This window comes from Ranitomeya variabilis, chromosome 6 (genome assembly GCF_051348905.1).
Source record: "Ranitomeya variabilis isolate aRanVar5 chromosome 6, aRanVar5.hap1, whole genome shotgun sequence".
Taxonomy (NCBI): Eukaryota; Metazoa; Chordata; class Amphibia; order Anura; family Dendrobatidae; genus Ranitomeya; species Ranitomeya variabilis.
This window is the reverse complement of record NC_135237.1, coordinates 48,241,637-48,259,685: the sequence shown is the minus strand read 5'-3', so window position 1 is coordinate 48,259,685 and position 18,049 is coordinate 48,241,637. Positions and strand designations below refer to the sequence as shown.

General features: G+C 43.5%; 1 protein-coding gene across 11 annotated transcripts in view; it reads left to right on the top strand.

Moving 5' to 3' along the window:
• Positions 1 to 16,903, top strand: part of ABI1 (abl interactor 1) — a 64,607-nt gene extending 47,704 nt beyond the window's left edge. For 2 of the 11 annotated variants that reach the window (XM_077268427.1, XM_077268428.1), the window contains 7 exons: positions 811 to 951; positions 2,929 to 3,029; positions 4,927 to 4,998; positions 7,864 to 8,040; positions 11,063 to 11,149; positions 14,085 to 14,270; positions 15,756 to 16,903. In XM_077268427.1, the coding sequence (XP_077124542.1) occupies positions 811 to 951; positions 2,929 to 3,029; positions 4,927 to 4,998; positions 7,864 to 8,040; positions 11,063 to 11,149; positions 14,085 to 14,270; positions 15,756 to 15,931 (940 nt within the window). In that variant the 3' untranslated portion in view covers positions 15,932 to 16,903. The remainder of the gene's footprint in view (positions 1 to 810; positions 952 to 2,928; positions 3,030 to 4,926; positions 4,999 to 7,863; positions 8,041 to 11,062; positions 11,150 to 14,084; positions 14,271 to 15,755) is intronic. The other 9 variants (XM_077268429.1, XM_077268430.1, XM_077268432.1 and 6 more) reach the window with 5 other exon arrangements.
• Positions 16,904 to 18,049: the final 1,146 nt, after the last annotated feature.

Below are 18,049 nucleotides of genomic sequence, written 5' to 3'. Positions count from 1 at the left end.
AAAAAACCAAACGTGTGAACAAGCCCTAAGCATTCTTAACCTAAACCTGGAAAATCCCTTGACTGAGGATATTCCCCAGAGATTTCTATGTATGAAACTTGCTGAGTTAATGTCTTTTAAAGGGAACCAGTCAGCTGATTGATGCATATGCAAATAGCAGTACAAGCTTAAATTGCTTCAAAATGAATACCTTTTAAATTAAAGGAATCTGTGCACGTTTTTATATATGGAAGTCACGGTACAGCTGTAAAGATGCGTGTTCCCCAAGAATAACCATACTTTTTCTGTACAGATCCGCTGTACCAGTCATGAGAATTCTAGCGTAAAAGCCTGATGCAAATCAGGCTGGAAGTGCACTGGGGCGTGTCAATACATGTGGGCTATGCTTCTGCCACACCCCCTATTGCACTTGCCGCCTGATTTGCATATAATTTTTACACTAGATTCTTCACGGCTGTCACATCAGATCACTACATAAAAGGTAGAATTTATTTTTGTGATAAACATTATACATTCATACTACGTCTGTAAAAATGTGCTGACTGATTATTATTATTTTTTTAGAGAATTAGGCCTTGCTATTTTACAGTAAAGTTGTAAATATACTGAACAGTTCTTCATATTTTGAAGATCTACTTGCTTCTCTTTTTCATGAATTTGTGTTGAACTTTCCTCTAACTTCTATTATTGGCACCTTTTGGGTCTTCAGCTGTTGGCTTCTATTATATACCGTACTCATTGCAGTCCTATATTTTGCAATTGCTGGAAATGACCGGATTAAGGAGCCATCTTTTTAATTTCTTTATACAGGCGGAATACTCCGTATAAAACCCTGGAACCTGTGAAGCCTCCTACTGTTCCTAATGATTATATGACCAGTCCGGCGAGGCTCGGAAGTCAGCACAGCCCAGGCAGGACCGCATCACTGAACCAGAGACCAAGAACACACAGGTACTTGTGCTCAATGGCGTCTATCTTAAAGACGCCTTCTAACTTCTGTAAATAAAAAGTTACTCAGGTTTTTCCTTTTTTATTTCTTTATTTTTTAAAAATTACAATACTTTCCAGATTTCTTCTTGTTGTGATTGAGGTGTGTGTTATATACAAGAAGGATTCTGGAATTAATAGTGATGCAAAAAAATAACATAGTATGGTCGCCACATATATACATTATCAGCTGTTGAATTGCTTAAAGTGAACCTGTCACCAGTTTTGTCATATAAGCTAAAACTATGACATTATTTGGTGCCTATAAACACGCATATAACGCCCTGACTCCCTCCTAATATAACCCCCTAAAACTTTTTTTTTTTTTTATTCAAGTATTTTTTATTAAGGAATATATCAAAATTGTAACAGTCTGGTACAAATTCCAAACAGATGCCTAATGTTCAGAGCAATTTTGCAATTTTACTTTTTCTTTAAGCAACACCCTTGCCCAATATCCCTTATCAACCTAGTTGGTCACAGCTTGGTACAGTTACATAAAGCCTTACAGTTGCTCAACTGTACAAGTGTATAAATTCCGTCGGAAACAATTAGGCAGCGCTCAACCTATTCTGCAGTAGCTCAACAGACGCCACTCTGGATAATCCAACCATCCACCCCATTTTCAAAATGTGTATGTTGACCTCTCTTAATATGTTTCTTTCCATAAGGGCAATAAAACTTATTCTATTCCCAAATTCTCATTTAGCTGGGGGTTTCTCGTCCAACCAGTGCACCGCAATAAGTTTCCTGGCAGCGTACATCAGCCTGGTAATGGCCAATCTCCCCCATTCATCCGTAGCAATATCATCCATACGTCCCAAGAGGCAAGTCGGTGGTTAACACAAAATATTTACACCATCACCTCTTGAATCAAATTAAGCACCTTCACCCAAAAGGGCTGAAGGCGAGAACACGACCACATCGTGTAGAAGGTCCGCACCCTCTTCAGAGCATCTTGGGCATTTTGAATCTCTTCTCCGTCCTGCCTTCATCATCCATACCGGGGTCCTGTACACCCAAAAACCTTTTTATGTTCTCCCGCACTGTATGGTAATCTGGTGGGTGGTCTGATGGGCGTAGTTTCTCCATCCCTCCTCCCGGCTTCCTCTTGCCATCCTCCTTTAATTAACGTGGATGACTTTTCCTTCGTCATCCCCATTGCCGGGCGATACCTTGTGCCTGCGCACATAAATCGCGGCTCGCCCATGCGCACTATGCTTTGACCTACATACTTATGTTTTCGTCTCTGTCCGCTTTAGTGCAAAGCATAGTGCGCAGGCGCAAAATTTCGCCAGGCAGTGTCAATTAAAGAGGACGACAAGCGGCAGCCGGGGGGAGGGATGGAGAAGCCCAAAATCAGGCCCATTGGATCGGACCGACTGGATTACCATACAGCGTAGGAGATCTTTAAAAAATGTTTTTGGGGAGTCAGAGCATTGTATAACCATTTACAGACTGCAGCACAGATGGTTTTAGTTGATATGACTAAACTGATGACAGATTCCCTTTAACCAAACACAATATTGATAAAGTGGGTGGTAGTGCGAAGTTGTTGATTTTTATTATAAACTTTCTATGAGGAATAATGGAGGGACGGCGTTACAAAGTTGTGAGAAAAAGATGCCATGATTTAGAATTTGCTTTGGTCTGAGGAGCTTCATCACCACGGTGGTCTTCCCAAGGATATGCCTATAAAAGTTAACAATGCATCCATGGATCTATTTATAAAGAGTATAATGCCTCCTTTCTCCAACATTATAGGGGCATGTTTCATAGTGTATAATATAGATTTAGTATGAAGGGTCATGTCATGCTGGAGTATTCCTGCTCTGGTCCAGTACACTGTTCTCTACATACACCTGTAAATGCTGAGATATACATATAATAATAATAATAATAATAATACCGCTAGATCTGATTTTGCTGTGTCATTGACAGTGGAAGCAGCGGAGGAAGTGGAAGTCGAGAAAATAGCGGCAGCAGCAGCATTGGCATTCCTATCGCTGTGCCAACACCTTCACCACCGACTGTTGGGCAAGGTAGGGCTCCTTGTTCTGGTTTTTGGCCCCATTGTGATCGCTGTGCTTCATCTGTACGGTATTCGGAAGTTAGAATTGTGACACTAGTGAAGACACTGCCTACGTTAGTGCGGGGAACATTGTCCTCTCCACACCGTGGATCTTGGCGTCAACATCAGCAGCTCCAGAACAAATTCTTAGTCGGTCATAGATCTGTAGAAACTTTCGCCCTGGGAACAAGTGATTAAGGGTCTACAAGAACATACGTGCCAGACAGATGCAGGGGGCTTTTTGGGTGAAGCGGTCTCGACCACGACATTTAGGAATCTTCTGTGATACTTTTTGTATTTTGAGGTTTCCATTGTTGGTAGAAACCCGGCATTGTATGATGGACTTACGAGAGAGAAGTAACACGGCTAAGGATGTAGCACTGTACGTGAGGGTTGTGGAGATCACTTATGAGCTCATCCTGGGCCAAATACAAGGCAGCGTCAAGGGAAGCAACTTGGTGGAAAACTTCCGTGCAGTGCCCCCAAAAAGATTTTCTTTAGAAATGTTGTTAGATGCAACGTTTGGTTAAACCATGAATCACAAGCCGAACATAGGAGGGGAAAAAATGGATTGGCCTCACAAACTCGCCTTAGAATATTTTGGTTCTGCACTAAAGATGTGTAGATACTTCATCTGTGTTCAGGTTGACTTTTTTCTTTTTTTTGTAGAGATATGACCAGTATAGAGTTTGTGGTAAGACCTGTTGCTTCCATGACCTAAGACTGGGCCTACAAGGCAACTTTGGCTATGACGTGTGCTCCGTGCCGCTGTTACATCGTAGCCTCGTGCAAGGGGACATTGTGATTTGCATCAAGCAAATTGATTGTTGCAGCCGCGGTACATTGCAGGGCGCAATACCACCCATTATCTGCAATATGTTATGATGTAGCCATGACCTAGACCAATCTCTGGCTGCATAACCTGTATTGTGGCCAAAGATGCCGTGTAGGCCATAGTCTTCTCTCCTTGTACTTTACATTGGCCAGTAGAGTGGTTTTCCCTGACCCTTGTTCTGGGTTGTTGTCATACCATAGGACTGGGCTTCAGGAACTACTTGTGTATTTTCACAGTTCCTGGTGTTCCCATAGATTGAGCCTCCACCATCAATGAGGCGCCAGGTTTGTGATTTGGTGTCAGCTGCTCCTCTGGTGGGAAAGTTCACCAGTGGCTTATGGACTAGTTCTTCCCAGGAACTATGGGAGGTTTAGCCAAAGCTTCACTTTCCATAGACATGGATGTTTTTGGTCGTACACATTCCAATTTTTAGGCATTTATAAGAGGACTTGATGGACCAATGCCATGTGCTTCAAGTGTCCGGGAATGGAGATCACACCCTTCGCCAGTGACAGGTAGATGTATACAGAGTCAAAGCTGGCCATACACATTGGATTAATCTTGGCCTAATCCTGGTTGTTGTTTTTTTTTTTTTTTTTTATATATATATACAAGGCTCGACTGAGCCAAAAGTTTGTGTATGCTTGAGAGTATTCAGCTGACGGAAATCGGATGTGTATGGCCAGCTTTACTATCCTGTCTGATCTAGATCTGGAGGAGTGTAGACTTTTAACTGCTCATTCTGTCCCAGTCTACACAGCAAAGCTGACACAAATGAGTTACAGAACACAGGAAGTTTCATCCCATAAGACAGCTGTAGTGATCAGTCACATCCTCCTCTAATCTTACTTCAGCTTTTATAATGTATTGTTGACCTTACACACTGCGTTAGGACATCTTTTTCATTAAGTGCTGTGTATTCAGATTCACTGTGTCCGATTATTGCATATCATGTGTTGAGACTACAAAGCTTCGCTTTACAACCTTGTCTGTTCTGACAATACACGTTATTTCACTACCCAAACTCCCCCAGGTGTCTCTGGTGGTCCCACACCTTCACCACCACCTCCTCCACCGCCACCACCACCTCCACCCCCTCCTCCAGGTGAGACCTCTACAACGTGGAGTCTGGGTGCCTTTCTACATTAATCCATGGTGGTTTCAAGGTGTACCAATGATTGTAGATTCATTTCCTGGTGTTAATGATCCATAGGTGACTCACACGACTTATCATGTCTCTAATCCATGTAATGTCATTTGATGTAAAAGCCTCTGAAGTGAATTAGTTAATTTTTTGGCCTGAATACCAAAACCATCTACGTTTTCATATGTGCGTGATAGCCATCTCCTACTTGTGGTGTCATTCTGATGACTCGTTCGGTGATGCCTCATTATATTGCATGCCTCTATAGAATCACGGCTTCATTTTTCTCATAAAACCTTTTATCTACAAAGTATATAGCAATATAATAATTCTGTGAGCTCAGCCAGCCCCCTTGGGTTATTTTTTTTCAAATTCAAATAAGGGTCCCTGCTTAGATATTGAAATGAGCGGTCATCCATCACCGTTCACATACAATTCTGATCAGCTGGTCCCTCATTATCATCAGTGATGTGTCTGCTCGTCTCAGTAGCTAAGCCAGCCCCCTTCTCTGTCTAGTCTGATGTGGGTGTATATTTAGAAAGGTGGGGAACCTGTCAGCAGGATTGTGAACAGTAAGTTAGTGTTAGGTCGGCGCCATTATACTGCTTACAATGATACCTGGTGATGAAATCCGTCTTGTGGTTGTTTAATCTTTATTTTCATCGCCGGAGCACGGGCATATCATTAACTCAAAACTGAAAATAAATATTAAACAACCACAAGACGGATTTCATCAACCAAGGTGTCATTGTAATCAGTATAACGGCGCCGACCTGACGCTGTAGGTTACTGTGCACAATCCTGCTGACAGGTTCCCTTTAACTATTGAAATAAACTCAGTCATTCCCCGGCCAGCACATCTCTAATGATTTAGTGGCTCAATTCCTCAGGGTCTTCTAGATCTCTGCTAGTAGTATTGGAATGGTAGGGTAAAGGGTTTGTTCATGCTTTGAGTTAAAGTCTGCAGGTGTTCTGTGACTGTAAACTTGTGAATCCTCACAGTGCACAATATGCACGCTGTCAGGATCGTCGTGCGTCGGGAGCTGGCGGGCATGTGACTGCAAATATTCCATTGTTGCATACGTGCATAAGTGAATTATGCAAGGCCGGACACGTCTAGTCGGAATGTGATCTGTAGTATGTAGAACGCGTACTTGTGCTCACATGACTGCCCAGTCTCCCCACCGGCAATGGAAAATCCTGACCGCGCACACTGTCAGGAGTCACAAGTACGCAGTCACTTTAAAAAAAAAAAAAGAAAAAATCCTGTTAACTTTTTCTGTGCCGTGCACCAGTGAGGTCATTGTTTGGGCAGGACTGATTGTCACTCTCTGGAAGTAAACCACAGGACGTTAATCCAGGGAACTAGTCTGGCATACATGGGGGTGGCAAGTTAATGGCATCTGCCTCCTGGGGTTTTTGCCTTCCTTTGAATCATCATCTCCGGTTATAGGTTGAACTTGATGGACTTATGTCTACCATTAACCTTAAAAACCTAGCGTTGCTGATGACGTTACGACCCCGCGCACCAGTCAATGTGCACAGGTGTCGGGTACGGTGCCCGTGTCCTGTTAGAAGATAATACATGCCGTGTGTGAGGTCGTAACGCCGTCGGCACCGCTCACCTCCAATGTGGAGAATCCAGACCACCCCTGTATGGTACACGGCCATCGATCAGTGCGACTCCAGACTTCTCCCCATAAATGTGACGCATGCCACGTAGGACCCATGTGTGTAGGTTTATGGCACAGTGTCTTCAGCGTCTCCCGAGCTCGTCCTACGAGCTTCTCCATCAGTCACATTTCACTTTAGAGGCTTTGCAAAACGTCTTGTGGACTTTCCTTGCCGTCAGCGTTTCTGTTGAGCATCGTTAATAAGTAATGACTTGCAGTATTACTAGTGTCGGGACGTACAAATACATCTCGGAGGAAGTCCCACCCGATTCTTCCCGCAGAGCAGCGCGTCTGACCCAACATGACACCAGTGAGTGTCTGCTCTCATCTTGTAGCGTTAATCTGTGCCATAACCACGATCTGAACCTGGCAAGAAGGAAAGTGTTCAAGAGGTTTTCATTCATTCGGCGAAGAAATAATTTATTCTGCATGAATCTAAAACTGCTAATTCCAGATGTCTTAATTGGTGATGGATTAGATGCTGTGATCCATTTGTATATTTAGCGACAATATAAAATGCTCTGTAATGGGAATAATTACTGAAGAGCGGTAACCAGAGTCTGTGCTCCTAGATTTTCTATTTTTTGTTTTTGTTTTTAGAGATCAAATGTAACGCAGGATGAACCTGAACTTCTATACAAACTTCAACCGTTAAATGGCCACCTAAACTTGTAGTCGGGGGGACACCATGCCTTTCTTGTTTTTTTTTTTTATACAGCTTTTTGTGTACTTATTAGGGCATTCAGCCTCTGGTTCCATCTTCGGTGATCACTCTCAGTGTATTGTTCACTTGCCATCGCATGCTCGAGCATCCTCAAAACATGGCGCCCAGATGCAAAGTCCAATCCAACTTTACGTGGTGATACATGTGCATGCTACAAAGTTGGTGTGACCTCCCTTCAGACGTTCTCTGCGAGCGCCTTTCTGCACAGGACGGCGGATGTCATGATGTCGGGGAGATGGCATCATACAGGGCACAACCGCCATAAACCTGTGTCTTCCTCTACCAAGTGCCGCGGTACGAGCGGACTCCGCAGATGTTCCTGCTGCTGTTATGAGGCTCTGCGTTTTTGTTTTTTTCTCTACTCCGTCTAATGGAGGATAATAATAACTTAGCTCTTTTCTGGGGTTCTTCTCGGCTCATTCTTTGCAGTTGGTGGTGGCCCGGCTCCTGGCTCTCAGTTTGGCTCAATGGCGAGGCAGATCTCTCGGCACAACTCTACTACGTCTACTGCTTCTTCTGGGGGATACAGACGGACGCCCTCTGTCACCTCCCAATTCTCGGGGCAACCTCATATCAATGGCGGGCCTCTGTATTCCCAAAACTCAAGTAAGCCTGTGCTTTTTTTATTTTTTTCATTTATTGGTTCTAATATTCTCCAGTATTTATTGGGTGGTCTTTTTGCCTAGTCCTGTTACATAAATATGAAATACTAGAAATGACATTGGAACGTAAAGTGGTAACGGCACCACTCCTGCTCGTAGGTTGTCGAGTACTGCAGCTCATCAGATGTAGCCGAGCTACGATACCTTATATTTCTCCAAGGAGAAGACTGGTTCTCAACCTCTAAACTTACATCCCTTCTAGTAAGAACTCAGAAGAGGTCATCGATGAAGGACCAGGAGCTTGCATGACATCCAATCCTCAAAAACTAGACATTGTCACAAGTGGAGGCATCTCGGAGTAATCGGCTACTCTTATTTTCTTACATCTCTGGTTCTGGTCAGTCCCCAAAAAGCCTCGTAGGTTAGACAGCCCTTTCCTACACAGCTGTCCACAGAAATCGTACCATGGCCACTTTATTTTTGGGGATTGGTGGTCGTCTGAGCTCGCTGACCCTCACCAATAACCTTCTTGAGTTGCTGATTGACTTTAGTCCACCCATTGACTGTTCCCCTCTCGTCATATCGCTGTGTGCAGTGTATGTCGGCATTTGTGTGTGCTGTGTGCGGCGGCGGCATCTGTTTCTAGCTAATCCTCCGAAGGAACCACTTTCCTAGCGCTAACCCCCCAAACTGTTTTCACTTCTCCATTGAAGACTGGGACCCCATTAATGCCTTAAATAAAGGGACAGCGGTGCTCAGAGCCCTATAAACCTGAGAAGTTGTGGATTACAATATGTGGCCTCCTGGGCATATTATCTATGACTTCTCCGGTTTATGGGGCTCTGAGCACCGCAGGCCCTTTATTAGGATTTATGGGCTACGTCCTTTTAATTAAAGGTGTTGTCTAGGATTATATACAAGGGGGTGTGTGGGTGGAAAAAGCTTCCCAGCAGGGATTGTGATTAAGTGACACATACATGTACCGGCCTGGGACATGTGCGCCGCAGCCGTTGACTGTCCTCCTCAGTGCAGCGGTTGTGCACGGCACACAAAGTCTACAAACAGTGTGGCGGGGAATTTACTAGATGAGTGGGAAGTGATATTCATTCCCTTCAAGACAATTTTTTTTAAATCTTGGACAGTCTGTTTAAATGGGTTCTCCTGGGGTTGGATATTGTTGACCAATATCCTTATATCCTTAAAGGGTCGGCCACTTTCTCTCGTTAGTGCCGCTTTCCCTACAAATTGAGCAGCACGTCTATCCATACAAAGTCATATGACCAAGACCGGTCCTACGCTTGCTCTAATTGTAAAATTCTGCAAATTCTGATGGCCAGGTTTAGTCACATGCTACTTCACCATTATAATGCACCGCTCGTGACCTAGGTTACCGGCCACCTCTGAGTTGTTGTTGTTACCACTGTGCTTTCTACTGGATCCAACCAGGCATGGTGTCCCTGCCTCCTCCGATGCTGCAGAGCCAAAGCTGCCCCTGCTAGCAGCTTGGGACCGTGCATGGTCGGACAAGCTGCGTGACCATGTCGTTGGTCTTAACTGGATCTTCGGAAGCCCACCGCCCTTGGCAACTAGGAGACAGAAGAGCAGTGCGCCCCCTAAAGATTAATCCTGTAAACAGCTCCTTAAGAATAGTTCAACAATATCAGATCAGTGAGGCCGGATGCCCGTCACTCCATCAGTCTGTCTTACAGGTCTCATAAGTCCAGGAGGAAACCATGTAGCCTGGGACACCAGAGCTCTGTGTACACACTGTAGTGGCCGTTCTCAGGCACTGCAGATCGCCTCCTATTGATGCCAATGGGAGCTGAGCTGCAGTACCTGAGAATGGCCACTACTTTGTGCGACCTGCACAGTGCCATTCACTATCACCACACATTAATGGCTGATTCTTTAGGGGGCCGTATCGGTCCTTCACCAATCTGATACTGATGACCCAAATCTTGGACAACCCCCCTTTAAATCTCCATACCAAACCCCTGCGAACATGGCAGTGGGAGTTTAACATGGCTAGGATGATGCCCCCTTAATATAACATAACCCAATAAAGCCCTGCTCCAATCTGCATCATGTTTTCCATCTTCCTTGGACCCTATAGACTTACAATGGGGTCTGACAATACCATTGAGACATCTGTGGCTCGGATGGAAAGAACAGCGCTGTCAGACCTAACAGACAATGCAGTAAATAAACAAACATATTGCCAGTTTTCCCTTCCCAGCATATATTGTGGGGCTTTCTGATTGGTCAGAAATATAATTAAGCTGCTGATCTGTAAAGAAGAGAACAAAAATGTATTTAAAGGACCTTAGTACTGAATCTCATGACCAGGTCTGTGAATTAAATTCTTTCTGGACGGTTTGTTTGCAATTGCATAACAAGGGAAAAAAAAAATGTATTTCACCTGTTTAATTTATTCGCCTGCTGCTAATATTCGTGGAGCTTCCATTACTGTGCGACCGCGCAGAACAAGGTCCTGCTCCTCATTGTGTACAATGGCGACCTCTACTGGTCATAAGAGGGCACTGCACTATTTCACAGGACCTAATTTGGGAAATTGCTCCCAGTAATGGAAGCGTACCACCTTTTTTTTTTTTTTTTTTTTTTTTTAATTATTTGTAATGTTATTCTTCCAATAAAGACTGAAGTCGACTTGTAAAAAAAAATATATATATAAATATTTTATTTATATTGCATAAAAGCCATTTTTTTGGAAGCTATTTTGTGTTGACCACAAATTTATATTACTTCAGTTTTTATTGCAAATGTCTCCCTAATTCACTTTGTCCTAATTTTCACCAATGACACGTAAACCAGCACTTCTTTTTTTTTTTTTTTTGCAATTCGCACCAGTGTTTTTCGTTTTATTTATTTTTTTCTCCCCTTTCTGTAATTTGTAGATATGTTGCTGCTTTTGGTCCTTGTTACTGACTGCCGCTTGTTTGTCTTTTTTTCTTTCCTTACTTGTTTTTCTTTCTTTTTCGTCTCCACTGTGATGTCGCTGCTTCCAGTTTCTATCGCTTCTCCCCCTCCCCCAATGCCTCAATTGACTCCACAGATACCTCTCACAGGCTTCGTGGCCAGGGTGCAAGAAAACAGTAAGTCCTTCCACGCGCTGCTAAGGAGCACCAAGCCTCACTCTCTGCATGGCTACACACTTGGCTGCCGGTAGTGTCTGCCGTTTTGGTGGTCTACTAGGTGCTTCTTTCACACAAAGGCCGTAAATCTGCATGGTACTTGGCTCTATTAAGCCATCTTAAAGTGAGTTTACATTCCAAAATGTAAAATTGGCCGTAAATCAAATGCTAAACAAGCCACCAAAGATTAGTGATTAGCATTGCTTAGCATTCTGAGATGTTGACATTCTTGTTAGTGGCCAAAAATAACAGGAAGTGCAACCGTATTGGTTGTCACCCTTTAAAGGGAATCTGTCAGTAGGATCAACCCTCCTGAGCCGTCTATATGATCACGCAGGTCATGGAAAGATGAATAAAATGATACCTTGATGTCTGTGATCTAGGGTCTTATTCCAGAGAAATCCACATTTTTCTTAACATGTAAATGAGCTGTTAAGATCTATGGGCCGGACATAGATCTCCCTGAGAATCTGCCTACAGAACATATAATAAATGAAAACGCGCTGTTACCAGTGAGACATGTAGATTAGGAGAGCAGACTATCAGTCATTACATGTCTCACACTGGTAACTCCTCCCTTTCTGAAAGAGAACTATGTCCGGCCCATAGATCTTAAGAGCTCATTTACATATTAAGAAACTTAATTTGTCTGGGATAAGACATCGAATAGCAGATATGGAGATATCATATTATTCAGCTTCCTATGACCTGCATGCTCATATAGACTTCTTAGGAGGGTTGATCCTACGGACAGCTTGCTTTTAACTTGTTTTCACCAGATTATCCCTTTATCACTAATCCTCAGGTGATAACTAGTGATGAGCGAACGTGCTGGGATAAGGCGTTATCTGAGCATGCTTGGGTGCTAACCGAGTGTCTTCGGTGTGCTCGGATACTATGTCCGAGTCCCCGTGACTCCATGTCTCGCGGCTGTTTGACGGCCACAACACATGCAGGGATTGGCTGTTTGTTCTGCAATTCCAGCATGTGTTGTGGCTGTTGAACAGCTGCGGGGACTCGAACATTTTTTTTTTGAGCATGCCGGAGACACTCGGTTAGCACCTGAGCATGCTCACTCATCACTAGTGATAACTTACTGATCAACAGGACCAATCAAAACAATGGAGTGACAGTGCACTTGCTCTACCGCTGCTCCATTCATGTCATAGTGCTGCCGAGCTCTGCACTTTTATTTTTCCGGCAGCCCCATAGAGAATGAATGGGTGCCTGAACCTCCTGCATCAATTTGTAGTGGGGATAAAAAATTCCCATTCTGGGACCCCCACTGATCAGTAAGTCATCACTTCACCTGTGGTACGTAATAACTTATTTTTACGAGACAACCCTATTAATTCCCATTCATATTAGTATGGTGGCTGCACTAATTGTCACTTGAAATCCATTTATTTAGAGACATCAATTTTCCTTTGTCAGCCAACTTCACACGAATTTCTGATTTGCTAATTCATGGCCAGCTTTACATTTTGACTACAAATTCACATTAACGAGCTTTTTTTTTTTTTTTTTAAGATTATAGATTTTTTTGTTTTGTTTTAAATGAATGTAAATTTAGATGGATGTCTACCCCATGACATAGTATGACATCATGGGAACCATGCAGTTTACTTAATAGTACGGCGTAGTGATGGCGCTAGCGCAGGAGCTTTGTCCGCGCCATTCCTTTTTGGGTGCCTTGGAAGCAGCGCTCGGTTCTGAACGCAGCCTGACTGAGTAAGGGGCATCCCATCACCACCCTTACAACAGCCTGACAGAAGCATTTAAGTGTTTTTAAGGGCGTCTGTCAGCACAAAATGACTGGAAAATAAGTAGATGGGAAGGGTGCACTGGTGGGAAGTGGTGATGCCACTGAGCTCCTGTGCTTGGTTTGAACAGTCCTTTTGTGCTGAGACACCCTTTGATCAAGACATTATGCGATATTACAAGATTCAAGCACATCAAGGAAATACCCTTTTGATAGAAAATGAGAAGGTCCTTTCCCCTCAATTCAGACTATACTTCAGCTAGAAGTGACCCCTTTTTCAAATTTCTAAAACGGGGACCCCATGTCCTACATAAGTAGTCAGGAGATTGGCGGTCAGTGACGGCCATGCTGAGATTTCCTGCTCTGAGGGAGGAAGGGGACGCTGCTTCACTCGGAGTTTAGACACAGAACCGCTCACTTTAGTCTGACGCCATAAAAAGTGAAACCTGATTTCCAATAAATGCCATCCACAATTCCACCACTAAACTGATCCGGTAACCGTGTCCTCGTACTTGGTGTGAGTGTGCGATCACGTCTTGTGGGTTGCATTTTTCCTGTTATGTCATTTATGATGTCTAAAGTTATTAATTTTTGTGACGGCCGCATACGAGGTTGGTGAGTGTGAGATTAGATGCTTAGACCTTTGATGGTACTTGTCCTAACCTGGCCATAGACATTTGATTAATGGTAGCCAAGCCTACAGATTTTGGCAAGATCGGCAACCATCTGTTGGGGGGGGAGGGGGAAATGCTAGAACACCCCATACACATCAGATGTTGTGGGGGGGGAGTATCGGGCATGTTGCTATATAGGGTCTCTTCTGGCTAGATTATCCCTTCCCGGACAGGGTCTGGCACCAACCTGTGCCCCACTCAGAACATCTCCATGGAGGAACTGTATGAATGTCTACGTAGGGATCGGGAGACGCTTCTTAGCTGCGGCTGATGCATGATCTCTCTAACGCATGCTCGCCTCTATACTGTAATACATGGGGTTTAATTCTTTCACATCCCAGATGGCAAATATTTTTTCATTTTTTTTTTTTTTTTAATAAAAAACTATTAAAAGGGTTAAACTTTAGTTTGTTGGCAAACGCTTGAAACTTTTATAATGTTGCCCTAATTTCTTCTCAAGTTGCCGACAGTCCTACACCTCCACCTCCGCCCCCGCCGGACGAGATTCCAATGTTCGATGACTCTCCTCCTCCCCCGCCACCGCCCCCTGTAGACTATGAGGAAGAAGAAGCCGCTGTGGTCCAATACAATGACCCATATGCAGACGGAGATCCAATATGGGCTCCCAAGACGTATCTTGAGAAAGGTGAGTGGTCCGGTGGCTGTTTTTCAAAACATATTTTCAAGTGTTTGGTGTTAGATTGTGAGTGATCAGGAAGGAGTTTAGGGGTCCATTAGTTAGACACCATGTGTCTCCAGTCAGGTGCTGTGGAGTTATGATGGCGCATCGTCTTTCTGTTCTAAAGGTGGTGGTTTTTGTTGTTCGAGGTGCTATAGACTGATCTTTCACATTTGTTTGTGGTACTGCCGCGGTAGATTGTTAAATCCCTGCATGTGTTGCGGCTGTCGAACAGCCGAGAGAAACATGCAGCCGCGGGGACTCGAGCATATTATTCGAACACGCCGAAGACACTCGATTAGCACCCGAGCATGCTCGCTTATCATTACTTGCAACCATTTAAATGAATGAATGAATCGGGCAAGTTGCAGAGAACTGGGGAAAAGTTGCTGCCAGACTGGGTAAAATCCATCGTTGCCCTTGTTTCCTCCTGATGTTTGCGGTCAGGTGTTAGAGGGTCGTCCTCTACTGGACCTTTCCTGCTTAATTAATTCATGACATCAATTAAAATAAAAACAAGTGATACTCCAGTCCCACAGTGGTGCTATCTTGGCACCGCTATTCCCAGGGGTTGACGTGACAACAATCAGAGGGTTAAGTGCCAAACAACAATAACACTTCACCCTCTAGGAATAGTGGCACCGACATCGCAGGAAAAGGCACTGGTTTGGGGAGGGGGAGAATCCATTGTTTCTATTGGAGTTCTGAATTGATTAGTAAAGGGCTGTTCAGTAGAAGACAACCTCTTTTTAATTCTCCTACATGGGTTGATAAATGGCTTAAAGTTCATTTGCACGACCAAGAGTCCCCCGCTCCATCGTTGGCATGTGATTGGAGGCTGACTGAGGGTCCCTCGCAATCATTGGCATGTGATTGGAGGCTGACTGAGGGTCCCTCGCAATCGTTGGCATGTGATTGGAGGCTGACCGAGGGTCCCTCGTAATCGTTGGCATGTGATTGGAGGCTGACCGAGGGTCCCTCGTAATCGTTGGCATGTGATTGGAGGCTGACCGAGGGTCCCTCGTAATCGTTGGCATGTGATTGGTGGCTGACAGTTTGTGTCTCACCATTGTTGGCACATAATGACGGACAACCAAGGCACCCTCACCATTATTGGCATGTGATCGGTGGCCGACCAAGGGGCTATCATTGACATGTGATCGGCGGCCGACCGATGGTCATTCACTATCATTGACACGCGATTGGTGGCTAACCGAGGATCCCTCCACCATCGTTGGCACGCGATCAGCGGCTGACTGAGTGGGGTCCAGCTTTATATTTACATCATTAACCTTTGAATATTAATCAGTGAAGCCTGCCAACCAAAATGTAATGCTGGTGCCCTCCTTGTTACAGTACAGGGATTTGGCTGCATTCTCATATTGTTGCGTCTCTTTTCCCCCATTGTTTCCTCACCATTCTGCTGTTTTTTTTTTTGTTTTTTTTTTCTAGTCGTTGCCATTTATGACTACTCGAAGGACAAAGAAGACGAGCTGTCTTTTATGGAGGGATCAATAATTTACGTCATCAAGAAGAATGACGACGGCTGGTATGAAGGGGTCTCCAACGGAGTCACAGGCCTCTTCCCTGGAAATTACGTCGAAACAATCATGCACTATGCGGATTAATGATTTACATGTTTTCTTTTTTTTTTATATATTTTTCTTTTTAAAATTCAGTACCAACAAGTCTAATCTGATTTTAAAGCAAAGTTTAAAAACAAAGTCATCATATTTCTGAAACTCTGGTGTTTTTTTTTCTTTTAATTATTTAACCCATTTAGTGCCAGAGATCTGCTCTTGCATCAGAAGGGTTTCGCTCTCATGCATCTGTGCTCTAGGCAAATAACGACCCAAATTTCTCAAGACCAATTGGTTGATGGACCTAACTGACCTGGCATCACGGTTATTTGTTTTTATTTTTATGTTTTTCCAGATCAGTTCTTCATTGGGAAGTAGGGAATAGTGTAATAATAACCATTGATAAATCCTCATCTTGTGCCACGAACGCGCGCTTCTCTCTTTTAACATACGTTTTCCACGCAGCATGAAAACTAACACTACGTTAGGTTACCATTTAACATCTGGACTCCGATGTCGATGCTACTGCTGGTTGTACTGCCTTCTAGATAACCGCTCATTCTTAATATTGAAAAATTTAGTTTTTAAAGCATGCCTAAAGAAAAAAAAAAATTGTGTTGAAATATTTTTTTTAAAATCCGCAATGCTTCCAAAATTATTCTTCTAAGTACAAACCCGTTAAAGAAAAAACAATTGTCTGTGTAATGATACTGGTTGTAATCTGTATTTTGTAATTTGTACCGCTTTTACTCTGCGCCGGTCATTTCCAATCTGCCATCATTCTTCAACACAGAGCCCCGCCGACGCCTTTTTTAACACATGCGGGCGTTTGCCGCTTGCACATTTTCCATATTCCGGAGCCACATCATGGACGATAAGTGTTACCTAAAGGCACAAATCCTCTGGAATGTATCACACGAAGAGGATATTCTGGATTTATGATTATTATTATTTTTTTTTAAATATTTGGAAATATTTGTTTTTATTCTGTCTTTAATAAACTGTATGTATACAGCTCAGCGACGCCGCTGCCATCACTGCATGTCTTAAACACGATTGGATGTTACTTTGATCATACGTGTAAGCGTTTTGGACCTTTTTTTGATATGAGCTCGTTTTGTACTTTGGATTAACTGCTGTGGTGACTGGGCGGCACGGCCCATATGCGTGCATAGAAAACCACTTGGTTCCTGGCACAACGTGTGGCCCAATGATCCAGGCCTGCCATGGTGTAATCGTACAGTTTTTTTAAATATTTTTTTTTATTTTTTACTCTGCAATGTTATTGATTTTACAGACGTTAACTCTTTTTTCTTCTTACGGGCACATTTAGGCCGCGTTCCGATCTGCAGTGGCGCCTCCGTTGCACGTTCTGCCAAAATTGCCAGTCAAGATAGAAACATTCTGCTCCATTCTTTCCCCCCACTACCCAGTCAGACGGACCCCATAGTGAATTGGGGGTCTGTTGGGTGGTGCTGATTTCATGTGACATAGTTAATTGGGAATATGTATTGTTGTCACGCACTTGCAGGTGTGGACTTATCCTTACCTGGTAGGGTTAAAACCAGAGATCGGGTGGAAATTCCATTCCTGTAATTTTCCCGTGGGTGCATTGTAAATGCGCGGCATGATTGAGATTACAGGATATTATAAAATGTACATAATGAATGTGCATTTTAGAAAAAAAAAAAAATATATATATAATTTATTTTTTTTCTCCGTGATTCAGTTTTGCATGAGATAAGTAGGAAGGATCCCATGTCTCTGAAATCCTATTACTTATACAATAATGGCCTCTGATCTCATTCCGCTGGCATAACCTGAAATTCCTCTCGCTCCGTGCACAGACATGGGGGGTCCACGCCTTGTAACTTGTGATTGAAGGGGAAGAAGAGCGAGGGATATCCTGTTACTGACGGTTGTGCTACTGTGAAGGACTTGCAGAAGAGAAGCCATCAGGCTGGGATAGTAAAGTATATGGTAGTTTCTTGTATGGAATATATGGCGCCGGCTGGTAATGTGCCAACGTAACTAATCGGGGGCCTATAATCCCGTTATTTTGCCAGGTAACAAGTATAGTCATTGCAAAGGAAAAGATTGAGACACCAAATGTGTTGTGGAGACAGATGTAAAAAAAAAACCCTCTAGTGCTTGTAGTAACATTTA